Below are 26,506 nucleotides of genomic sequence, written 5' to 3'. Positions count from 1 at the left end.
GGATCGCGAGAGAATTAGCGGAAGCCACCGCCGTGCGGTGAGAAGCCTCCAGAATGGCAGACATGGCGTAGGATGAAAAAGCCGAAGCCTGGGAAGTTAAGGCAACCATCTCGGGTATAGAGTCCCTGGCGAGGGAATGTATCTCCGCCAGAGAGGCAGAGACTGCCTTAAGAGCCCACACTGCTGCAAAGGACGGGGAGAACGAGGCTCCTGCCGCCTCATAGACAGATTTGGCCAGAAGGTCAACCTGGCGGTCAGTGGGATCCTTAAGAGAGGTGCCATCGGCCACAGATACGACTGTCCGGGCTGAGATTCTAGACACCGGAGGGTCTACCTTTGGAGAGTGAGCCCACTCCTTAACCACTTCTGGTGGAAAGGGAAAACGGTCATCAGAACTACTTTGGAAAGCGTTTGTCAGGACAGGCCCTGGGCTTGGTAACAGTGGCCTGAAAACTGGAGTGGTTAAAGAAGGGAATTTTGTTTACTTACCGTAAATTCCTTTTCTTCTAGCTCCTATTGGGAGACCCAGACAATTGGGTGTATAGCTTCTGCCTCCGGAGGCCACACAAAGCATTACACTTAAAAGTGTAAACCCCTCCCCTCTGCCTATACACCCTATGCATCACGGGCTCCTCAGTTTTGGTGCAAAAGCAGGAAGGAGGAAACTTATAAATTGGTCTAAGGTAAATTCAATCCGAAGGATGTTCGGAGAACTTAAACCATGAACCAAAGAACAATTCAACATGAACAACATGTGTACACAAAAGAACAACAGCCCAAAGGGAACAGGGGCGGGTGCTGGGTCTCCCAATAGGAGCTAGAAGAAAAGGAATTTACGGTAAGTAAACAAAATTCCCTTCTTTGTCGCTCCATTGGGAGACCCAGACAATTGGGACGTCCAAAAGCAGTTCCTGGGTGGGTAAGAATACCCCGGTAATAGAGCCGAAAGACGGCCCCTTCCTACAGGTGGGCAACCGCCGCCTGAAGGACTCGCCTACCTAAGCTGGCATCTGCCGAAGCGTAGGTATGCACCTGATAGTGTTTCGTGAAAGTGTGCAGACTCGACCAGGTAGCCGCCTGACACACCTGCTGAGCCGTAGCCTGGTGCCGCAATGCCCAGGACGCACCCACGGCTCTGGTAGAATGGGCTTTCAGTCCTGAAGGAACCGGAAGCCCAGAAGAACGGTAGGCTTCAAGAATTGGTTCCTTGATCCACCGAGCCAAGGTTGACTTGGAAGCCTGCGACCCTTTACGCTGGCCAGCGACAAGGACAAAGAGCGCATCCGAGCGGCGCAGGGGCGCCGTACGAGAAATGTAGAGCCGGAGTGCTCTCACAAGATCTAACAAATGCAAATCCTTTTCACATTGGTGAACTGGATGAGGACAAAAAGAAGGTAAGGAGATATCCTGATTGAGATGAAAAGGGGATACCACCTTAGGGAGAAATTCCGGAACCGGACGCAGAACCACCTTGTCCTGGTGAAAAACCAGGAAGGGGGCTTTGCATGACAGTGCAGCTAGCTCAGACACTCTGCGAAGTGATGTGACTGCCACTAGGAAGACCACCTTCTGCGAGAGGCGAGAAAGAGAAATATCTCTCTGGCTCGAAAGGTGGTTTCTGAAGAGCCGTTAGCACCCTGTTCAGATCCCAGGGTTCTAGCGGGCGCTTGTAAGGGGGGACTATGTGGCAAACCCCCTGCAGGAACGTGCGTACCTGCGGAAGCCTTGCTAGACGCTTTTGAAAAAATACAGAGAGCGCCGAGACTTGTCCCTTAAGAGAGCCGAGAGACAACCCCTTTTCCATTCCGGATTGAAGGAAGGACAGAAAAGTGGGCAAGGCAAATGGCCAGGGAATAAAACCCTGATCAGAGCACCAGGATAAGAAGATCCTCCACGTCCTGTGGTAGATCTTGGCTGACGTTGGTTTCCTGGCCTGTCTCATAGTGGCAATGACCTCTTGAGATAACCCTGAAGACGCTAGGATCCAGGACTCAATGGCCACACAGTCAGGTTGAGGGCCGCAGAATTCAGGTGGAAAAATGGCCCTTGAGACAGCAAGTCTGGTCGGTCTGGTAGTGCCCACGGTTGACCCACCGTGAGATGCCACAGATCCGGGTACCACGACCTCCTCGGCCAGTCTGGGGCGATGAGGATGGCGCGGCGGCAGTCGGACCTGATCTTGCGTAACACTCTGGGCAGCAGTGCCAGAGGAGGAAATACATAAGGCAGTCGAAACTGCGACCAATCCTGAACTAATGCGTCTTCCGCCAGCGCTCTGTGATCTTGAGACCGTGCCATGAATGCCGAGACCTTGTTGTTGTGCCGGGACGCCATTAGGTCGACATCCGGCTTCCCCCAGCGGCAACAAATCTCTTGAAACACGTCCGGGTGAAGAGACCATTCCCCTGCGTCCATGCCCTGGCGACTGAGAAAGTCTGCTTCCCAGTTTTCTACACCCGGGATGTGAACTGCGGAGATGGTGGATGCTGTGGCTTCCACCCACAGCAGAATCCGCCGAACTTCCTGGAAGGCTTGGCGACTGCGTGTGCCGCCTTGGTGGTTGATGTATGCCACCGCCGTGGCGTTGTCCGACTGAATTCGGATCTGCCTGCCTTCCAGCCACAGATGGAACGCCTTTAGGGCTAGATACACTGCCCTTATCTCCAGAACATTGATCTGAAGGGAGGATTCTGTCGGAGTCCAGGTTCCCTGAGCCCTGTGGTGGAGGAAGACCGCTCCCCACCCTGACAGACTCGCGTCCGTCGTGACCACAGCCCAGGATGGGGGCAGAAACGATTTCCCCTTCGACAAGGAAGTGGGAAGAAGCCACCACTGAAGGGAGGCCTTGGCTGCCCGAGAAAGGGAGACGTTCCTGTCGAGGGACGTCGATTTCCTGTCCCATTTGCGGAGAATGTCCCATTGGAGTGGACGCAGATGAAACTGCGCAAATGGAACTGCCTCCATTGCTGCCACCATCTTCCCTAGGAAGTGCATGAGGCGTCTCAAGGGGTGCGACTGGGCTCGGAGGAGAGATTGCACCCCTGTCTGTAGTGATCGCTGTTTGTCCAGCGGATGTTTCACTATCGCTGGGAGAGTATGAAACTCCATCCCGAGGTATGTCAGCGATTGTGTCGGTGACAGTTTTGACTTTGGGAAATTGATGATCCACCCGAACCTCTGGAGAGTCTCCAGAGCAATGTTCAGGCTGTGTTGGCATGCCACCCGAGAGGGGGCCTTGACAAGGAGATCGTCCAAGTAAGGGATCACTGAGTGTCCCTGAGAGTGTAGGACTGCTACCACTGTTGCCATGACCTTGGTGAAGACCCGTGGGGCTGTTGCCAGGCCGAAAGGCAGTGCCACGAACTGAAGGTGTTCGTCCCCGATGGCGAAACGCAGGAAGCGCTGATGCTCTGGTGCAATCGGCACGTGGAGATAAGCATCCCTGATGTCGATTGAGGCTAGGAAGTCTCCTTGGGACATCGAGGCGATGACGGAGCGGAGAGATTCCATCCGGAACCGCCTGGTTTTCACGTGTCTGTTGAGCAGTTTGAGGTCCAGAACGGGACTGAAAGATCCGTCCTTTTTTGGTACCACAAACAAGTTGGAGTAAAAACCGTGACCCCATTGCTGAAGGGGAACAGGGATAACCACTCCTTCTGCCTTCAGAGTGTTCACCGCCTGAAGAAGAGCATCGGCTCGCTCGGGGGGCGGAGATGTTCTGAAGAAACGAATCGGAGGACGAGAATTGAACTCTATCCTGTAACCGTGAGACAGAATGTCTCTCACCCATCGGTCTTGGACATGCGGGAACCAGGCGTCGCAAAAGCGGGAGAGCCTGCCACCGACCGAGGATGCGGTTTGGGGAGTCCGCAAGTCATGAGGAGGCCGCTTTGGGAGCGGTTCCTCCGGCGGTCTTTTTAGGACGTGCCTTAGACCGCCATGAATCGGAGTTCCTCTGACCCTTCTGTGGCCTGTTGGACGAGGAGAATTGAGACCTGCCTGAGGGCCGAAAGGACCGAAACCTCGATTGTACCTTCCGTTGTTGAGGTCTGTTAGGTTTGGACTGGGGTAAGGACGAGTCCTTACCCTTGGATTGTTTAATGATTTCATCCAATTGCTCGCCAAACAGGCGGTCGCCAGAAAACGGCAAACCGGTTAAAAACTTTTTGGAAGCAGAGTCTGCCTTCCATTCACGTAGCCACATGGCCCTGCGGACTGCCACTGAATTGGCGGATGCTACCGCTGTACGGCTCGCAGAGTCCAGTACAGCATTCATGGCGTAGGACGCAAACGCCGACGCCTGAGAGGTTAATGACACAACCTGCGGAGTAGCGGCCCGTGTGACTGCATTAATCTCAGACTGACAAGCTGAGATAGCTTGGAGTGCCCATACGGCTGCAAATGCCGGAGCAAAGGACGCGCCGATAGCCTCATAGATGGATTTCATCAGGAGCTCTATCTGCCTGTCAGTGGCATCCTTGAGTGATGGACCATCTGCCACTGCAACTATGGATCTGGCCGCCAGTCTAGAGACTGGAGGATCCACCTTGGGACACTGAGCCCAACCCTTGACTACGTCAGGGGGGAAGGGATAACGTGTGTCATTAAGGCGCTTAGAAAAGCGCTTATCCGGAAAAGCTCGGTGTTTCTGGACTGCATCTTTGAAGTCGGAGTGATCAAGAAACGCACTCCGTGTACGTTTGGGAAACCTAAAATGAAATTTCTCCTGCTGAGAAGCTGACTCCTCACTCTGAAGGGCTGGAGGAGAAAGTTCTAACACCTGATTGATGGACGCTATAAGGTCGTTTACTATGGCGTCCCCTTCAGGTGTATCAAGGTTGAGAGCGGTGTCAGGATCAGAGCCCTGATCTGCCCCATCCTCCAGAGAGTCCTCATGCTGAGACCCTGAACAGTGTGATGAAGTCGAGGGAAGCTCCCAGCGAGCCCGCTTAGCCGGTCTGGGACTGCGGTCCATGTCGGATTCTTCACCGTGGGACCTATGAGTCGCCCCAGGAGCACTTTGCTGCTCCAACCGAGGGGGGCCTGGGGTCAATGATTCAACTGTGCCCGGGGCCTGTGTTACAGGTCTGGACTGCAAAGCTTCTAGTATCTTAGCAGACCATCTATCCATAGACTCAGAAAGTTTGTCAGCGAATACTGCAAACTCTGTCCCTGTCACCTGGACAGTGGGGGCCGGTGGTCCCACCAGTGGCTGAGACTCCGGCTGAGTGAGTGTCACAGGGGCCGAGCATTGCACACAATGAGGGTAGGTGGAACCTGCAGGTAGCATTGCCGCACATGAGGTACAGGTTGCAAAGTAAGCCTGTGCTTTGGCACCCTTGCTTTTTGCGGACGACATGCTGTTGTCTCCTCTTAGAGCAATCAGTGAGGGTATATAGCCAAAAGCTAATAGTGCGGCCGTACAGAGTAAATGTATACACTATAAGCATATAAATATACACTTCGGCACCCAGGGGGGCCAGCACCTAGTAACAGGTGCGGCTTACCGACCGCTCTCAGCGGTTGTGTGACCACCAGATTCCCTGCCTGGGCCTCCCAGAGCTGTGGAGCTCGGAGTTGTCTCCCCTCTGAAGTTCTCCAGCGTCTGAAGTGCTGATAGCAATGGCTGCCGGCGTTCAGAGAGGAGGAGGGAGCCGTGGGCGTGCCTGTAAAAGTGCGGGAATCTGGTGCCCCACGGTGCTCAGTGAGGGGGGAGGAGGATACAAAGTATGCTCCAGCCCTCAGCGCTGACGTCCAGTGCAGCGTCCCGCCCTTACCCCTGACTGGCAGGCCCGGGGGCGGGAATATGCGGTACTAGGCCGCAAAAGCCGGGGACTAAAGTTATAAGCGCGGCCGGCAAACAAGCGCGGTCAGCGCGGTAGTCCCGGCGCACAAACACACCCAGCAGCTGCTGCAGTGTCCATCACACAGGCGCTCTATGCGCCGTCCCCAAGGGGACACAGAGTACCTCAGAGTAGCAGGGCCTTGTCCCTGATGATACCCGGTCTCCTGTCCAGCAGATTCCCTCAGGGGCTGCGGAGGGAGCACGGTCCCAGTGCCTGGTGACCGCTTAGGATCCCACTTCACCCAGAGCCCCTAAGGGATGGGGAAGGAAAACAGCATGTGGCTCCTGCCTATGTACCCGCAATGGGTACCTCAACCTTAACAGCACCGCCGACCAGAGTGGGGTGAGAAGGGAGCATGCTGGGGGCCCTGTTATGGGCCCACTTTTCTTCCATCCGATATAGTCAGCAGCTGCTGCTGACTAAAATATGGAGCTTGCGTGGATGTGTGCCTCCTTCCACAAAGCAATAAAACTGAGGAGCCCGTGATGCACGGGGGGGGTGTATAGGCAGAGGGGAGGGGTTTACACTTTTAAGTGTAATGCTTTGTGTGGCCTCCGGAGGTAGAAGCTATACACCCAATTGTCTGGGTCTCCCAATGGAGCGACAAAGAAAAACGTACTCCTAGCTCTCTTAGGAGAGGTAAACTGGTGTATTTCTACCAGAGAGGCTTGTTCCTCTGACACTGGTGGATTGAGGTTCAGTACGGAGTTAATGGACGCAATCAAGTCACTAACATCCGCATCACCCTCAGATAAGTCAATGGTGTACATAGAGGTAGCGTCTGAGCCCACAGTAAAAGTATCCTCCTCGCCCTGCACCTCAGCTCGTGAATCAGAGCCGTGGGATGAGGAAGGGGAAGGGTCCCTGCGTCTCCGTTTAGGAGGACGGGGTCCTAAAACATGCTCTGAGAGCTCTGCAGAGCTCGGAGCAGCCGAGGCGCCCTGAGAAGGGGGCTGATGCATGGTCAGCAGAGTCCGGGACAGCTGTCCCATGGAGTCGGCAAAAGACTGGGAGATAGCTCTGGAAAAAGATGCTACCCAAGCCGGGGGTTCAGCCACCGGGGCCGGAGCAGCCGGGGGGACCCCTGAAGAGGCTCCAGGCTGAGGCACCACCATGTTAGAGCAGGCATCACAATGTGGGTATGTGCTCGGTTCTGGCAGAATGAGCTTACATGCAGTGCATATAAAGTACAGCTTAGCAGACTTGCTCCTAGTGAGAGACATGCTGCTGAGGTGGAGACTCTGCAGTAAAGAATACACTCCTATAGAATGACCCCCTGAGAGTGTATAACAAAGCCCACAACCAGAGGTTGTGGCTTACCAGACCGGTTTTGTGTGCCCTCCGGATTCCACAGCTCGGACCCCCAGTGGATGCAGCAGCCAGCGCCGATCAGTGTGAGAACGCTGATAAAATGGCGCTGGAGTGAGGAGGGGGGGCGGGGATTAGCCCAAGAGCGGGAATCCGGAGGGCCAAGGAGAGATACAGGGGAGGGATACATCTCCTCAGAGAGGAGTGTCCTCCCCTCTGCTGGACGGCCGGTTGGCGGCGCCGCACTGTTCCCCTGCAAAACTGACATGCAGAGGGAATGAAACCGAAACTAGGCCGCAACTGAAGCCGGGGCCTAGATTTTGACATGCGGCCGACGAGCAGGCACCCTCGGCGCGGTTCTCAGGAAAAACCCAGAGAACCGGCCGGAATTTACAGCAAAGTCAAAAGACACACTGTCCCCTTAATAAATGTACCCGGGACCCCTGAAAAACATCTCAATACTTAGCTTTGAGACGCAGGGCCAGGTCCCTGGGAAGGGGTTAAACGCTCCGTCCGGTAGGATCCTGACAGGGCTGCGGATGGAGACCGGTCTCCTGCAAGGCAGAGAGGACCGTGATGGCTCCCACTTCAAGCCAGAGCCTCAGAGGATGGTGAAGGAGCGCGGCATGTGAAGGCTCCAGCCTTGGAAGTCAACCTTAACAGCACCGCCGACACAGTGGGGTGAGAAGGGACATGCCGGGAGTCCAGACTGGACCCGCTTTTCTTCCATATCTTTAAAATCAAAAATTAAAAATCAGAGAATGCATGTGTGTGTGTGACCTCCTGAACACAAAGCATTGAACTGGTTAGATTGTCATCCAGGGGGTGTATATAGCCCGGAGGGAGGAGCTACACGTTTGAGTGTAGTACTTTGTGTGTCCTCCGGAGGCAGAAGCTATACACCCCATGGTCTGGGTCTCCCATAAGGAACGATGAAGAAAAGGCATCTTTTTCATGCACAAATGTAAAGCCATCAATAGTATCTGTCTGTAGTAAACTCTGGTGACTGATGAGGAAAAGCACCACTTACCTACTGCATTTGTTTGCCCGTTTTCAGCAGCCATCATTAGTGGAGTCTTCCCAGAAGAATCCACAGCGTTTACTTGAGCATTATGGCTGAGCAAAAGCTGCAAACATTCAACATGGTCTGTAAAGGCTGCAGCATGAAGGGGCGTCCTGCAGGGAAATAATCCAAAGATACAGGAGAGATCAGGAGCAGTAGTTGAAGGGTAACTGCCAAGTTCTAGTACTTGGTAGTCTCAGGACATATGCTCGCCTAGCACTCCATCCAGACTCCACCTTCACTCCGATAATGAAGAGTAGAAACCAGACCAGACCAGAGACCTCAGCTCCAATTATCCAACTTGGCACTGAATGTTCAGACATTTATGAAATTACTTGTGTTTAGGCAATGAATGACTATTGTAGAGGCTCCGAAGGGAGAGCGGCATTTAGATTTGGCATCGCATATTTCACTAGATTTCTCTTGGGGGGAGAGGAGACTGCACATTTCCAGAGCCTTTGAGCTACCAGTAACGTGGACCTGAGTGAGGACTTTTTTTTGTGGGTTGAGTAGAAGGTTTCATTGTGGCATTTTGGGGTACAGAATATTTTGGACTGGTTCACATTGATACTGTGCTCAAAGCTGAGCACTTACATCTGGGGTTCTACCTGAATCTAGAAAATACGTGATTTAGATGAAACTCCAGATGGATCCATTCACTAATGAGGCAGCAAAGTTACTGTGGACTGTGTGGCTTCTGATTGGAGGTATCTGGATTTTAAAGTGTGCATAAAAGAGGTGGTCAATTGCACCTTTATGCATGCCTAAAAAAACGGACACGGGGCTGGATCATAGGCCCCTAGAGAGTCTTAAGTGTCTCCATCTGCCTCATTATAGGGAAATTACGCATTTCAGAGATTTACATGGAAACCACGATGTAAGCGCTCAGCATAGAGGGCACGATAAATGTGAGCTGAGTCTTACTGTGATCTTTGGGAGGCAGAATTTGTTACGCTGCTCACCGTGCAGTATAAGTGATTAGATGGCTTTATTCTGTGGGTCACTGCAAGTACTATATATTATATTTATATAGATTTGTTTAGCTACTAATCACACTTTTTTTATTTTTACAAAAGTTTTTGCATCAGTATTTCTATTTTTACACTGACGGAGCTGTATGGCTGCTTGTTTTTTGTGAGACAAGATGATGTTATCAGCTACAGCATTTTTAACCACTTTTGTCCTTTGATCACATTTTATTTAACTTTTATTTTGGAGTTATGATGAAAAAGCACTGTTTTTTGCCATTTTTTTTACATTGTACCCTGTAGGATTTAAATAGTGTGATTGCTTTAAAGATTATGTCGTTCTGGAATAGGCAATACCAAATATGTCTACTTTATTTTTTTAGTTTGTTACATAAATTTTATTTATTAGCGTCATTTTAGTTAGTTTTGTTTTTTTTTTTAAATATATTTTTTGCTATTTTTTTCTTTACTTTTTTTTTTTTACTTAGTCCCTCTATGGGACTTATTATTCTAATCACTGGTCTCATGCATTGCAATAGACATTTATTTATTGCAAGACATGAGACCAGTAAGATTAAACTAACAAAATGCCTGTTACACTCTTTATTATTATTACACTCTGCCTGTGGCTGGGTCTACAAGGACACCGTACCTGGCACACCAGGTGGTCATTGTTTGACCTCTAGGAGCCATACCAACCATTGGCTCATTGTGATTTCTTTGTGGGGGTGTATTTCAGCACCACCTGCTGATCGACGGTTGTGATTGGTCAGTGAGATTGTCTGACTGATCAACCAGAGGGTGGACCTCAGCCGGTCAGCTGCTGGTGTGTTTTCACAGAGTGTTTAAATCCATGACGGACATAAAATATCATGATGCGGGAACTGACACGTGCTCATGACATGCTATGTCTGTCATTCGTCGTTAAGGGGGTTATTTATGGCAAACTCCTTAATTTAACCATGATTTTTAGGTCTGATGAGATGGTCTCTGCAATGCTGGACTCTAAGCTCGGCATTGAAGTTTGTGGATCAAAGCAGTTGTCTGTGAAAGGTGTGAGTCCTCAACGTACTAGCAGTGAGCTGATTTATGGTGCATGTCCATTTAAATAATAGGCCACTTTCTAATGACATACTCCTTGTAAGGGTTTATTCACATGTGGTATTCTATTGTATATTCAGGAAATTACAGTAAGTGTTACAAGACCTAGACGTGTAAATAAACCCCAATAATGACACCCTAACCATCTATTTTGTGCTTCTTCTACGCACCTTCCTTTGGAGTCCACTGCATTCACAATGCTTGTACCTAATGTGTCTATTAGCATTTCTGCAGCACCTTCATTGTCATTTATGCTGAAAGAATAAAAAGGAAAAATATTTTAGAAATGGAATGATGTGTGCAGCCATCCACTAATGTCCGTACTACGTGTGGATCCTCTTACACTGCACAATGCAGGGGACTAAATGAATTTCCTTCCATTCTCTGAAATACTTCTTGTTCCAGCAGTAGTTCTACACACGAATCATGGCCTGGAGGGAGAAAGAGGGAGAATTCACTGGAAGTACAAGTGTAAATTTAACATTTTAAAGGAAAAGATGTAAAATTCTAATAAATATCTTGTTTATTATTGGTTTTAAGTTTCTACATTGACTCATTAAGTATTTAATGCTCCTCCATGAGAACCAGTTGCACTTTTAACACCTTGCCACCGCAGCCATTTTTACCTTTATGACCGGGTACTTTTTTGGACTCACTTTCTGAGAACAAGAACTATTTTTCCATTATCGTAGCTTTGGGAGTATTTTCTTATTTTCAGGTGCATATTAGCGATTCACAAACATAAAAGAAAAAAAAAAAACAACGAAAAAAAAACCAAAAACTTTGGTAGTTTCTGGGCTTTTTTTTTTTTATAAATTTGTTTTTTTGATAAATTTTATCTGCTTTAAAAATAGCAATAACTTTTTTTGACGATGCCAATACCACATTTTATATAGTTTTAATTTACTTTCTACTTTTGCATTATAAAAACAAACAAAAAAAAAAATAATTTTGTGTTGCCATATTCAAAATGCCATAACTTTCCCCCCCATTTTTTAATTAATGTGTGATTGCTTTTTTTTCCTGCCAAATCTGTTAATGTTTTCAAGTGTACCATTTTGAGGTACATGTCTGACTTCGATTGTTTTATAGTATGGGAGTAAAAAAAATAAATTGAAAAGCTCAAAATTGCAGTTTTAAAATTGGTTACAAATTTTCACCAAGAGAATAGCTATAAAAAAAAAAAAACAAAACAAAAAACCCTAAAAACTGTTTCTCCTGAAAGTGTCAATATCTCACATGTGACTTTACTGTACTGTTTGGCCAAACAGCAGGGCTTGGGAGGGAAGGAGCAGCATTTGACTTGTGAAGCCAAGATTTTCCTAGAATAGTTTGTGGACTCCATTTGCAGACCTTTAAGTGTCAGAAAGCATAAACCCCCTTAAGTGACCACATTATGGAAATTACACCCCTGTGGGAATTTATTTATGGGTGTATTGAAGATTTATCTCCTTTAAAAACATCCATGGAGTAAAACGCAGTGAATGTTGCAGAATTAAATTGCAAATAAGTCCTAGTTGTGCCCAGTACATTGTAGTGCCCGTACCTTATGCCAAGCTTGTGCTTCTGGAGACACAGACCCCGAAAATTAAAGCAGGCTTTCCCCACTACAACAATGCCAAACATGTAGACATTAACTGTGGTTTAGGCATGTTGTGATATTTTGGAGGAAGGGGGGGGTGGGGTGCATTTGAATTTTGGAGTACAGAGAGCCATAGCACTTTTCCAGAGCATTTCCGTAAACAGATTGCGGACCTGAGCGGGGACTTGTTTTTTTGTGGGTTCAGTTGAATGCTATTGGTAGTTACTTATGGTACAGAACATATTAGATCAGTTCACGTTTATCCCGTGCTTTACGCTGAGCACTTACATAAGGGTTTCTATCTACATCTCTGAAATACTTAATTCAGATGAAGGCCCAGACGTATCTATTCACTAATGGGGCAGCAGAGTTACTCTGGACTCCATTAGGCCTCTGTTCACTGGTGTCCGTTTCAAAAGGTGCACAAAACTGTTGTTGACTGTACTTCAGTGCATGTCTAAAAAGATGGACACCGCCGGATCACAGACCAGAAGGGAGTTCAAAGTGACTCTGCCTCCTTACAGTGAATTTCCAGTTGTGAATTTTTTATCAGACACGTTTTTCAAAGATTTAAACGAATTCCCTGATGTAAGCGCTCAGCATAGAGCGCAGGATAAATACGAGCGACGCCGTACTGCGATCCTTGGGAGGCAGAATAAACAAATCAACAGCAGGTGAACAATCGGATTAATTTATTTTTAATGCAGTTCACTTTGGGGGTATTAATTATATGGCAGCTTTATAACTCAGGTCAGTAAGATTACATTGATACCAGGTATGTATAGTATTGTTTTTTTAGGTTTGGCTACGATTTCAATAAAAAAAAAAAAAAATACAAAATAAAGGTTTACGTGCACCACTGAATTTTGAAGGCTATAGTTTTTTTTATTTTTCCGCTAGCAGTCATGGGAGGACTTGTTTTTGGCAGGTTGAGTTGGAGATCTATTTGATCCCATTTTAGGCCACAATGTTTTTGATTCCTTTATATTCCACTTTTTGTGAGGCAGAATCAAGAAGAAAAAGCAACATGTAGGAGATTAAATAGGCAGAGGCAGGCACCGGTCTTTACTGCCAGCCGGAGCTCGGCTATAAGTTACGTCAGGCGGTATTATGTCATATTCACAATGACAAATTTATGTAATTTTGCAGGAACCTCTTCCCCAACCATGAAGTAAACTTGTGTCAAGTGTCGTGAAGGAATTAATATTATAAATAATAAAGTATATTAAAATTGAGCAGAATTAAATTCCAGCCTATTTGTTCAGCCTCCACACCAGTCACTGTCGCTCATGTGGCCCCTCAGGAAAATGAATTCCCACCCCTGCTCAATAATACATTTGTCATAAACTGAAGATAATGTATTTAAGTGTCTGAACACCCTATGAACACTTCTATATGAGAAGAAGAATTTAGCATACCATTATAACAGGCCCAGTGAAGGGATGTGTATCCGTGATTGTCTGCTATTGCTGGAACAACATCAACAGATACCGCAGTCTGGAGGAGAGCCCCCAGAACACCTATATGACCGCATGCTGCCGCCAGGTGAATAGGGGTGCGACCTCGGCAATCCCGTAACAAAAAATTAGCACTGTGCTGTAGCAATGCTTCCACACATTCCTCGTGTCCGGTCACTGCCTAGAATTGGACAAACAGCTGACATCAGAAACCAATTCACAGAACAGAATAATCTATAACTAAAGTACACATATATGAAAGCCAGAATGCACAAACAGTTTTACGTTCAGCTATATTATATATGCGTTACGTCCAAGAAACAAAGCTTAAACCGTAATTGCTCTATATGTATGATACAGATCTGGGTATGGGAACAGCAATGTTTGTAAGAAAGCCAAGGGAACCATGTTATTATAATGAAGGCTGCATTACATTAGGAAATTGAAAGGGACTTGATAAGTGTATACCTAAAAATCAGTAAAAAGCTGTAGAAACAGGTTGGTGTTGTGCCCTCTAAAATTACTATTATGATGCCACAAGGCCGAAGAACATGTTATGCAACAAAAGTGTCACAAATACAAGATTAATAAAATAAATAAATATTATATATAATTTATATTTTTATTTGAAATCAATTTTGAAGAAATTGAGAAGGCATAAATTAAAATCTTCCTACTACTGCAATTAGTACTATTACTGCATATAGCGCATGTCCTGGTGATGCTGCAGAGGCACTCCCTTGCAATATGCATCCATGATCTATAACAATTAAGCATACCCCTCGGTGCAGCGCTGTCCTTCCCCACTTATCTTTGGCATCCACATTGGCTCCTTTGTTCAGCAATGAATAAACACACTCCGTATGTCCGTTCAGTACAGACAGCATCAATGGAGTCCTAAGTAATACAAAGTACAAATCAGAAAGAAACCAAGCTTTACCGGAAAATGCATCAGTTAGCAGAACTATCCCTTTGTGGCGGACGTCCAGATATGCACTTAAATAGGGAACAGAGGTATAAAGCAGATTCCAGCAGTATGCAAAGCGAGACAGTCCAAATATATTTCACATAGCAGTAATGCAGTTTAATTCTATATATTCTATGTTTGCTTACATCTTAGCGCTTACAGAGTGCTGTATTCTTGTTTGTGTGTTAAGCAGTCATACCAGCTTGCACCTGTTCACACATCATCCCTTTTAGAGGTGCTGGTCAGTTTTTTGCAGTATACGACTGGTGGTATTCACTACCTCCTTTTCTGACTGTACTCCTCCTATAAGCCCAATGTTATTTTTACGTTAGTGCTGAATGCTGCCTGCCCTTTAAATTTGTAGACCTTTAGCCCGGAAGCGGTATGTTTGATAAATATTAGTCTTAGGGTCCCATCAAAAAAGAATTGTCACCTTGCCGCGGTCGATGGGCTCACAGGTATTGGCCAATTTATGTGCCAAGTATCTTAAGTTTTGTAAATATATTCCATGATGTAGTAGTAATGTAATGCAGTTTAAAGTTCATATATTCTATGTCGGATTATATCAACGCTTATAGTGTGACGTTGTATTCTTTTGTTTGTGCAAAGCCAGACTGGTCAAGGAAGTGGGAAGAAAAGTGCAGGAGATTAAAAGCTTTTAACTACTGGCGGACAAATGATATTGCTTAGTAAATGTGCTAAGTTGTAGAGAACATTATTTATATAGGTAGAGTAGATCAGCAAAGAGGAACGATTTGCTGAACAGTCTTACTTTTAATGACAAGTGCATTTTTTTATTTTAGCTGAATTTGATTTTAGTTTCAAAAAAGGAAAGTATGGCACTCTGTTATCTTTATGGCGGTGCCAGGATAGGGTCCAAACCCAATTACTAGAAAAAGAAAAATCCGGCACTCACAATTCAATGCGTGAAGAACAGAATTATTTATTCAGTAATGGCTCATATGTGTGAAAAATATAATTCTCTCAATGTGATGATAATTGACGTTTCGGTCATATGAGGTAAAGCGCTTTACCCTGGCGACAGCACGCAATTCACATTAGCGCTGATAGTGTCCCTTGGCTCCATATTGCTGTGTGATTCTGATGAAGGTCTCATATGACCGAAACGTCAATTATCATCACATTGAGAGAATTATATTTTTCACACATATAAGCCATTACTGAATAAATAATTCTGTTCTTCACGCATTGAATTGTGAGTGCCGGATTTTTCTTTGATTTTAGTTTGTCAGTTTAGAAAGTAGATCGCAATGCGACAATATTGGAAATCAATAGATGTAATGTCACAATGTGACAGTTTCCCGGATAGCGCAGGCTTTAAGGCTAAGAGACAGTTTAAGGCTTAAGTTTTAAGCCCTACAATGCCTGCCGTTTTAAAGTGGGACGTCGCTGTGGATTACGTCGGACCTACAGGGGTGTTTTAGGGTTAATCAACGAGTGAAAAGGTGTCTTTTATATTTCAAAATAAAGTATTTTTCTGCATCTGTTTCTTTCTTTTGGCTTACAAGGTTAGTAATGGTGGAATCTCATAGGCACCTTTCCATTACTAACCGAGAGCTTGAAGACAGCTGAGATTTTTGACAATACAGTTATCAACCCAATATATTTCTCTGATTGCCACCATACCAGGTTAATCGGGAAGAGTAGGGTAATATCTGCGCTTGTTATGCAAAATAGGGCGGGAGTCCATGTCACTTTTCATTTTTTCAGGTGGTGCGCCTGCCAATCACAGCTATGCCAATACTTGACATGCCCATGATGGGGCTGGAAGTCTCAACACTAATAAAGCTTGCTGATTGGCCTTTCAACAAGCTTTATTTGGCTCACAAACCCGAACAAGAACCAGATGTACAGGTAAAAGTCTGGGTTTGGGTCCGAGACCTGGCCTCCCTGGTGTTTGTAAGAACACTGAACTTTACAGTTCGGGTTCGCTCATCCCTACCATGACCGATGCTTGCAGTATAGATATTAACATAGTCTTAGCATTTTAGTGCAACAAAATAGCAACTTGAATGGCTGGGTGTGTTAGGAGTAAAAGGAATAGTTGCACATGAAACTGAAATGAGAACGGCTGCACTATAGGAATAGTAGAGAGCGCCAATGCTCACTAACCTATCAGTGCAGCAGCCATTATGGTGGCAGCTACTACATGTGTAATTGGCTTTAAGGCTGGTACTTACTGTCCATTTCCATCATGAATATCCACCGCCGTCTGAATGTCAGCATTTCCTATGAGGAGTCTCAAACACTCTGAATGTCCGTTAATAGCTACAAAAAATTAGCAAATAAAAAAAAAAAAAGCGTCATTAAAATATTTCAATAAGGTGACAAAAATAATCTTAGAAAAAAAAATATTGCCCACTGTTTTGTACGCCATACCTGCTGAATGAATGGGGGTCCTTTTTACAACATAGTCCTTAACTAGTATGGATGCCCCTTGATTGATGAGAACATCTACACATTCAACGTGTCCTTTGAAAGCAGCGAGGTCCAGAGGAGTCCTGCCAGTGCTGTTTCGTACATCAAGGTCAAGTAAAGACTGCACTAAAACCTCTAGGGCTTGGTGGTGCCCATGGTAGGCCTAGGAAATAAAAAAAATTACGTTTTTTTTTTTTTTTTTAAATGTCTGCGGATGCAGCAATATCGCTATGTTGCATGCTTTATAGAGGTTTGCACTTCATATTCCTTTGCTACGTTTAGGAAGATTTGGATTCTTTTGTGTTTTTTTGGCCAATACCCCGAGTCATATGAAAAGGTTTTATAAAAGGTGCAGTAAGCAATAAAGACAAGTCTTCCTTTGGGAGGAGACCTGCGCCATCATTATGTCAACATAATTACATGACAGGTTAGCTTTGAGTTAATAAAACTGCTCATATTAAATAAACTTTTAAAACGGATTGTCAGCACAGACCGACTGGTTAAACCATGTACAGGTGCTTGGTGCATCATGGCGTGGCCATACAGTTAAAGGGAATCTGTCATCAGGCTTTTACAATTTTATATGAGAGCAGCACAATGTAGAGGCCAAGACCCTGATTCCAGGTAGGTGTGATTTAATAATCTGTGCGCTGTAGTTTCAATGCAATCAGTGTTTTATCAGGAGGGGATAATCATTAGAAAACTGTTTCACATGCAGACCAGTCATGCTAATCTGTGTAGTCCCGCCCCACCACTGATTGGCAGCTTGACGACAATGCACAAGATTCACAGGAAGTGCCAGTCAGGGCTGTGGGCGGATTACACAGAGATCAGGTGTTAGCTCTGCTACATCTAAATAAGCCAATAGGGATTCTATCAAAACTACACCAAGCAGCCCAATAAGTGACAAAGCTGGAATCAGGCTCTTTATTATGCTGCTATAAAATTCAATAGCAAACTTCTGCTGACCGATTCCCTTGAAGTGCAGCTCCTCATCTATCTTTCCCCCTTCTCTGGCTCTATCAAGCCAGAGCTGTCAAAGAAGAGGGGAGGGTGGAGATGGAGGGAAAACCTGCAGGTGGGAAGGTGCACTTTAATGTTTGGCCCCGCTACGGTGCACTTAAGTGCCTGTACTTGGTTGGTCCTTCTGTACTGACTGACTCCAGTTAAGGCTAACCATTGATACATATATTTAACACATTAAGGTTTGTCACTTATTTTTCACTCTTTACAAAGATTCTAAATGGCTAAAAAGTGTCTTTTATTTAATAGGAAAACTCTTGTACAGGATGTCTGTAGGTGTAAGTCAGGGATTGCTGAACCTCCTGTACGCCTTGGCCATCAGGATATGCTGGGAATTGCAGTTGACAACAGCTGACGTGCCACAGGTTACAGATTTCTGGCGTAGATGTTGCATACTGCAATTTCTGTTATTTAGAAGTAAAATGTATTTAATTCCTTATTTTTCAGTTCATATAAGGAATCTAGGCACTCATATTACACTCATTAGCAGTCCAGGGCAACATTTTTAATTTATTAGACAATGGCCGAGCCTTGTGATTTTTCTGAATATAATCCAGTAACAAAACTTATCAGAAGTAACTTTAATAAACCCAAAGAAGTGCCGACTTTGTAGCAAACCTCTGGGATGTGGTAAGAGTAAACGCTCACTATTTCCTGTAATCCAGCGCTGCTGCATACTTCACCAAGTCGTTACAGAATGGTAACATCTTTACAGCAGCTAACAACTTACAAGAACTGTGCAGCAGCCCTGGCTAGGAGAAAGGGCAAGATCTTGTAAGACTTTGCTTTTTCAAAGAGCCGCTGTGTAGGGATTTGGGACTCCGCTCTGCACGCGGAGATCTTACATCCTAGAACTTACGGGGGACAGTACGGCTACTTCCGAGGGTTTTTTTTTTTTTACAGAATTATATTTAGAAAATTTAGCACTCTGATGTCACCCCCTATTTTATTAAATAAAAAGGGGCAGACCCACATTAGTGATGGATACACTTGTTCTCCATTAAACATTTTAGGATGCAATGTAAATTGACCTTTAAAAACTTACAGCTAAGTGCAAAGGACTGATTGGTGCCCGGGTATCTGCGTCATTCAGCATGTCCGTACCTGAAGTTTCCATAAGCTGAATGAAAATGGTAAAGCACATTAACAATCTATACATTTACAGTCTGAAATTACAAGTAGCACTCAGATACCCATTAAATGATCACAACATACAAGAAAACTTCTATAGTTAAGAACATAACATTCGCCTGGTGAAGATTTAGTTTATTGCAGATTATCTCAGCCATAATTAAGGGGCTGTGTAAAAAAAAAATGCCCTTTTTTAGGGGATCTAGAAGGTAAGTATCCATTGCTTAGGATCAAGCTCAGCAGAATACCAGGCTGGCTTCAATCTGAAAAAGTCAGTCTTTGTATCTCTATTATCTGCAGTAAATAGCTTAAATGAGTTTCATGGGTTTTATAAAAAAAGGGAAAAAAATAAAATCATCCCTCACCTGACATCCTAAACCATTCTGCTGAGCCAAGTTTGTCTTTGATTACTGTGCCAGTCTAATCGTGTGACCGCTGCAGTCAGTCAACGGCCTGAAACAGTCATATGAAAAAGTTTGGGCACCCCTATTAATGTGAACCTTTTTTCTTTATAACAATTTGGGTTTTTGCAACAGCTATTTCAGTTTCATATATCTAATAACTGATGGACTCAGTAATATTTCTGAATTGAAATGAGGTTTATTGTACTAACAGAAAATGTGAAATCCGCATTTAAACAAAATTTGACCGATGCAAAAGTATGGGCACCCTTCTCAATTTTTTTATTTGAACACTCCTAACTACTTTTTACTGACTTACTAAAGCACTAAATTGTTTTTGTAACCTCATTGAGCTTTGAACTTCATAGGCAGGTGTATCCAATCATGAGAAAAGGTATTTAAGGTGGCCACTTGCAAGTTGTTCTCCTATTTGAATCTCCTATGAAGAGTGGCATCATGGGCTCCTCAAAACAATGCTCAAATGATCTGAAAACAGATTACTAGTACAATAAACCTCATTTCAATCCAGAAATATTACTCAGTCGATCAGTTATTAGATATATGAAACTGAAATAGCTGTTGCAAAAACCCAAATTGTTATAAAGAGAAAAAGGATAACATTAATAGGGGTGCCCAAACTTTTTCATATGACTGTACATTGCACAGGCTGCTGATTGGTTGCAGCCAGCACATGGGTAGATGGACACATCACAGCACAGTGTCGGCCCTGGATTTATCAGGAGAGGAGTTTTGGAATTTGATTTAATTTCCCCTTTAGCCAATTTTTTCATATCTAAGAAAACCCCTTGAAGTTCAATTTTGTTTAAAAAGGAAAAGAAAAAGGGATTTACTTACAACATCTAGGGGAGTTTCTCGAGCAATCTGTAACAATATAATGAGGTTACTATCACAACAACTTTTGTAGAACTACTATTGTACTTAATTATTAATATAAAGTTCTCTTGTTTTACAAAGCTTTGAGCCAAAAAAAAACCCCATTCATTTTCCATTCATTGCACTCCCTTTTAAGTCCCTGACTACATTACTATAGATGGTATAGTTATGAGAAAAATGTTTTGTCTTTACATTTCAGGACATCATAAAATATTTGGTCCTTAGAAAAACTTAAAATGAGGTAATTACAACCCCAACAACCAATGACAACTTACAGCGTCATTTACCAAAACACTAGGCCAAAATATAGCACATTCCCGTAACATCTAAAAGGAGTCTACTGACATAGCAGAGCCACGTATCTAATGCCCACCACCATGTGTGATACAGTCCGCAGAGCTCTGTATCTAAAGGCGCCTTTACACACAGACTTTCTAGCGATCCCACCAGCGATCCCAACCTGGCCAGGATCGCTACAAAGTCTCTGGTGAGCTGTCACACAGGCAAACCTGGAAAACGACGCAACAGCGATCCGGACCTGCAGAACGACCTAGCTAGCCATTGGGGACGTTGTAAAGCAGCTTTTTGAAAGGGAAGTCGCTAACGAAGTCGCTGTAAAGGCTTTTTTACAGACTGAGACTTTCTAGCGATCATGCTGCACAGCGGGAAACAAAGGACCAAAGAATGGGCCTGAGAGATGTGTAGTGATCAGCAACTTCACAGCAGGGGCCAGGTCGCTGATGTATTTCAAACACTGCAATGTCGCTGGGGAGGTCGCTATTACGTCACAACACCGGTGACGTTACAGCGATGTCGTTTGCGATGTTGCAGCGTGTAAAGGGGCCGTAATGTCCATCATGTGGGATTGCCTGCAAAGATGCGCATATAATCCTGTTGTGTGACACAGACGTGCATCTAATCCTGTTGTGTGCTGCGGAGATATGTATTTAATTCTATTACATGATGCAGAGACACAATACAGGGGTGTGACACTTTGCGTATCTAATCCCAGTGTGTGAAACACTTCGTGCATCTACCCCAAGCACGTGATACACGCCATGAATTTAAGCTCAGGGCGTGATACACTCAGTGATTCTATTCCCAGCATGTGATACTCGATGTATGCAATCCAAGCACATAATTTAGTGAGCAGCACCTTCTAACAGAATTGGCGCTGCTAGGCATACTCTGACACTTTCCACATTTCAGTATCACTTTACAGTCACCAACAAAATGGCTCCGCATTATCGATTTAAACGTCATCCTCCCTTATCCTTTTGCAAACACCCAGAAGGGGAGGAAAGATATCAGACGCATGAGCAGATCCTGACAACTGTTACTGCAGTCTTAATGCGAGCTAAAAGCACACCAAGTTTTCATGACAAATTCTAGCAGCTGCTCCCCCTTTTACTTGAGTTGAAAATATCAAAAAAACTTAAAAAAAAAGAAGTTTAAAATATGAAAAATAATTTTAAACTAAAAACATTAAAATACTTTACATTTCTTCAATTGTTGAAAAATATTTGAGACATTCCCTTTTAACACATGCCAGAAGCCAGAATGCTCCACATTACCTAACTGACAAGACTTCTGCTTTTACAGATGTTGTCAGACTTGCTGATGAACAATTTAAAAGGAATCTGTCACCAGGTTTTTGCTACTTTACCTGAGCAGCATAATGTAGGAAAAAAGATTATGAAACTAACCATGTTTATTATAGATCACTGTATGCAGCCTTCAGACTAGCTCAGAATTGAATGTAGCAGAGCTGAGTGAGCTTCTCCACCCACATCAGGCTCTCAATAGGGATTGTGCATTGACTGAGGTGTCAATTACAGCAGGGGGTTTAGTGGACTGGTCTGCAGGAGGCACCAAGTCACACCAATGTTAATCATAGAGCAATAGACCCTTTAGTATAGGAAAACAATAGCTGGAATACAGATAAGAGAAACACAGATGCTTTTTACTTTTGTAGCTCTTGCAGCATGCTGACCTCAGCTTACATTGCAAAAGCCTGATGAGAGATTCCCTTTAATTAGTAGCATGATGCTGCTTACCCGCTTAATACCGAAGTTAAAGAGAACCTGTCAGGCCCAAGTACACCCCAGAAACCCTAGCCGTTCTGGGTGCATATCCAGAATTCCTCCATAACAGCCCTGTCATATGGTAGCATATATAAACAGATCTTTACAAAAAGTATTTCGAAAGACCATTCATGAGATGCTAATGAGGGCTGTGACTAGTTGCAGGGGCATTAGTTCCCTGACTCGTTGGCGCAGTTTTCACGCCCCTGTGAGCATGCTAACATGCTTTAAAGCAGCCAGCGACATGGCAACGAGATACAAAGCTGCGCATGTGCACGGCTTTGTACCAGTTCACATTGAGCTCATTTGACGCTGGGTGTGTGTGTCCCGGCTTCAAAGACGTTCACTGCCCATTATCGGAAGTCTTCCTTACTTCCAGTCATGCGCACTACTGCTCTCTGAAGCCGGGACACATATACCCAGCTTTATAGTAGTGTGCATGACCGGAAGTGCAGACAACTTCTGATCCGGAGATGCTAATAAGGGCTGGGACAGTTGGGGCAAGGATCGTAGATCTGCACGCAGAACGGCTCATGGTTCTGGCTGCACAGAGGACCTGACAGGCTCCCTTTTACAGTAAGGATGGATTTCATTTTTCAAACATGTCCCGATAGGTAAAACCATTGAATTCAAAAAGGGTGTACTTAGTGAAGTACAATCATTAGAATAACGGTCAAACAATTGCCACTACCAACCAAGTCAGGATTTGTACATATATGTATATGTGATCTACCCATCTATAAAGAAAAAAATGGAGCCGCACAATGACAAAAATAATGGTGGCTGCAAGACCTCCCAACCAATAATCCAGTTGTACAGATGAATAACAAAATAGAAGGCAGCACTCCAAAACTGTTGCAAAAAATAAATGTACATGAAACCATGCAACCATTTTTTTTCTTTGGATCACTCCTGGAGGGGTGCTTTAAATGCAAGTCCCCGGACCCTGCCTTATACTCCCCTTCCAGTTGCTTCATCTTCTATCACTGCCGCTTCGGTCGGTTTCCAGCAATTCGTGATCTGACAGCAGCTTCAATGTTTCATGGAGCTCGCTGGAGGTCACAACTCAATACAAGTCTATGAGAGCCTCATTCTGCCTCTCATAGATTTAGTGGGAGCTTGTGATGTAACTTCTGACTTCTAGCTAGTTGTTACAGTCACAAGATGGTGCCGCGGAATTGGAGAGTCGTTGGTAAAAGGTGAAGCGTTTAGTATATGACAGGGGACCAAGATTTAAAGCGCCACTCCAGTGCTGAAACCCCACCCAAAATATGTACACAGCAAGAGAAGCTGTGGAGAAATAAGGCGCAAAATAGGGTATTACCCGGTATGACACACGGGGGGTGAATGTTGGCTAGAACACTCACCTGGTAGGGTTGTGCAAGTTACAACCCCTATGTAGGCATGTAGTAAACGTGGGAGGCAGCGGTCCCACAGCGTTGAGGTGATTAAAGAGTTAGAGGAAAAAGCAAGTTAAATGCCGCGCCAAACCACAGAAGACCAGATGTTGTTAGTGAATCCCTTTTTCTTTATTTTCACAGGTCTACGAGTTTCGAGGACGTCCGTCCTCGTCCTCAGGACAATGTACAGAGTTTTTTTTCTCTGTACATTGTCCTGAGGACGAGGACGGACATGTCCTCGAAACGCGTAGACCTGTGAAAATAAAGAAAAAGGGATTTACTAACATCTGGACTTCTGTGGTTTGGCGCGGCATTTAACCTGCTTTCCTCTAACTCTTTAATCAAAATATGTACACACAGATATACACAATAGTCAACGTTAAATGTGGGATGGGAAAAGGATGATTAATGAGTAGCAGTAAATATCCCTCCTCCCCATCACTCAGGCAGCCATGTTGTCACACAATATACTATACATACTTACCAATTCTAGACATAAACGATGGCCATAGGCAGCGGCGTAATGCACTGCGTTATACCCATGCTTGTCCCTGATTCCTGGGTTTGCATCGTTTCTTAATAAGTATTCCAGGCACCTAAAAATAGGAATTCTTTGTTGAAGCATTCTCTTATTATGCACCAATTCATAAAACTTTCACATACTATAAATAAAGTACAAAAATATATGTCAGCCAGTTCAGAAATATGGTCAATAGAAAACTGTTCCGTTTTAGTTCACTGTATTCACATTTTAAATCACTAGGTGGCAGAAACGAGCTGTTATAATTCTAGGGATAAAAATAATAAAGATTCGTGTCACGTTTCGGCACCTGCAGGTATTTTACAAGGTTAATAAAGTGCAGATCACAATCCATATGCATGCTGGATTTTAAGCTTTACTAGGTTCAGAGTATAAATAGCAAATAAACCACATCAATGTCCTTGTTGCTCAAAATGTCTTTAATTTGTGCTTAGTTTTCAAGGATTAGAAAGAAAAAAAAAAATTGTGGTAATGAGCAACATTAGGTTATTATTAAAACATAACCAGATGATTTTTGGAGAAAACCTTCAAATGAATATCTGATCTGAAAACCAGACTCGCCCACGTGGACACTGCTTAACCCCTTCATTGTAGCTCTATGAATAAGGCTGCTGTTACAAGGCGGAAGAAAACCCCACAAAAGACAAGTTGCAGAAATTGTATTACTTTTTTTTTTATGAAATCTGAAATCAAAGAATTTTCTCAGTATTGCTGAGATTTCTTCTGGACAAAAGGGGCTAAGTAAGGAGCTAAACAAGTGGCTCTTTGTGAATGTGGCAAGCTGCGTGACCGTCAGATTTAACCTAGAGAAGAAGCCAAGAACACGTCGTCTTAAAAGGCTGCATTCTCTGTGATCAACATAAAGACACAAATGTGATGAAGTCCCAATTCCCTTGGCCTCGAGTCCTTATGACACCGCTTACTTACATGCAATGTGAGGCACAATCAGAGGGACATGAACGCCACTTACTTGCCATCGGTGTCTGATGTGGCTGCATAGTGCAGGGGGGAACAACCCCGCTCATCGAGATCATTCACACTGGCTCCAGATCCCACAAGTGCAAACAGGCACTGATAATTACAATTGGCGGCGGCGTAGTGAAGTGGAGTCCTTCATTTAATGAGAAGGGAAAACACAATTATTTCTATTGATAACAGTAAATAACTGGCATCTCCGCTTCCGATCTCCCGCAGCTGCATTTACCGCTGAGTACATCCTACAGAAAAGGTGCGAGTTGCATATACACAATAACGTCCACAGGATAAACACACATGCAGAGGATATAAACTGCATTGAATCGGTCCATTTATGCTGTAGTTCTTTCTTGTAGCAAGTTCATTTGATTTCGTAAAATTTACAGAATTAGATGCTGTAACACAGTGGATTTTCCCAATATTTCACATGTAAACGTACAATACATGTGGATGGAGTTTTCTAAATTCCATCTGAATGCAGAGGAAAAAGCTGTGCCGATTTTACAGTAGCTTAACATTTCAAAATCTCACCCAATTATGTTGAACCTGGGTGTTTTTGGGGTTAATAAATTGGACAAAGAGGGTGTTTTATAAGCATTTTATTTCAAATTTGGATTTTTTTCGATTTTTGAGTATATTTCTTTTCCCTTACAGATAATTGGGGGAGGGGTCTCAGACATACCTATTACTAATCTAGGGCTTAGTGGCAGCTGTGAGCTGCGATAAACCCCTCATTACCCTGATTGCCACCGCACTAGGGCAATCGAGAAAAGCCGGATAAAGTTCTCGCATTGTCACATCTAATGATGACTGCGGCAATCCTGGGCAGGGGGGCTAAATAAGCATAGGTATCCCCAGCCTATGAATACCAGCCCCCACAAGTCGGGCTATATCATGGCTGGATATCGAAATCGGGGTGGGGGGGTGACTGCATGCAGTTTTTAAAAATGATTTAAATAACAAAACAAGAGCCACATGTTGTACCTCCTATTTTGATACACAGCCAAGATAACTTCATGGCTGGGGGCTGCAGCCTGTAGCCATATACTTTATCTGTGATGGGTGTCATAATATGAGTGGACCCTACACCATTTTTTTTTATTTTTATACCATGATAGTGACATGCAGAGAGGGTCTGTGATCGCAAGTGTCAGACACTGTCACACAGGCTGGGGGCGTGTGACGGCAACCAATCACAGACACCAGGACTGTCAGTGGGCGGAGGAAGCAGCAAATATGCATCAAGGTAAATAAGGGGCCCAGGAAGAAGAGTGAGGGGTATGAAAAAAAGCAGTAAGGCCATGTGCGTACGTTGCGTTTTTTCTT

General features: G+C 44.5%; 1 protein-coding gene across 2 annotated transcripts in view; it reads right to left on the bottom strand.

Moving 5' to 3' along the window:
• The window catches only part of ANKRD28 (ankyrin repeat domain 28), a 229,152-nt gene that overhangs the window by 10,214 nt on the left and 192,432 nt on the right, over nt 1-26,506 (bottom strand). For both annotated transcript variants that reach the window (XM_075315308.1, XM_075315309.1), the window contains exons 14-24: nt 25,176-25,316; nt 24,149-24,260; nt 20,142-20,168; nt 18,800-18,874; nt 16,693-16,894; nt 16,494-16,581; nt 14,105-14,222; nt 13,287-13,506; nt 10,630-10,717; nt 10,457-10,540; nt 8,185-8,330 (exon numbers count right to left, since the gene is read on the bottom strand). In XM_075315308.1, coding sequence (XP_075171423.1) covers nt 8,185-8,330; nt 10,457-10,540; nt 10,630-10,717; nt 13,287-13,506; nt 14,105-14,222; nt 16,494-16,581; nt 16,693-16,894; nt 18,800-18,874; nt 20,142-20,168; nt 24,149-24,260; nt 25,176-25,316 — 1,301 coding nt within the window. The remainder of the gene's footprint in view (nt 1-8,184; nt 8,331-10,456; nt 10,541-10,629; nt 10,718-13,286; nt 13,507-14,104; nt 14,223-16,493; nt 16,582-16,692; nt 16,895-18,799; nt 18,875-20,141; nt 20,169-24,148; nt 24,261-25,175; nt 25,317-26,506) is intronic.

Source organism: Anomaloglossus baeobatrachus, chromosome 6 (assembly GCF_048569485.1).
Source record: "Anomaloglossus baeobatrachus isolate aAnoBae1 chromosome 6, aAnoBae1.hap1, whole genome shotgun sequence".
Lineage (NCBI taxonomy): Eukaryota > Metazoa > Chordata > Amphibia > Anura > Aromobatidae > Anomaloglossus > Anomaloglossus baeobatrachus.
This window is presented reverse-complemented; position numbering and strand designations above follow the sequence as displayed.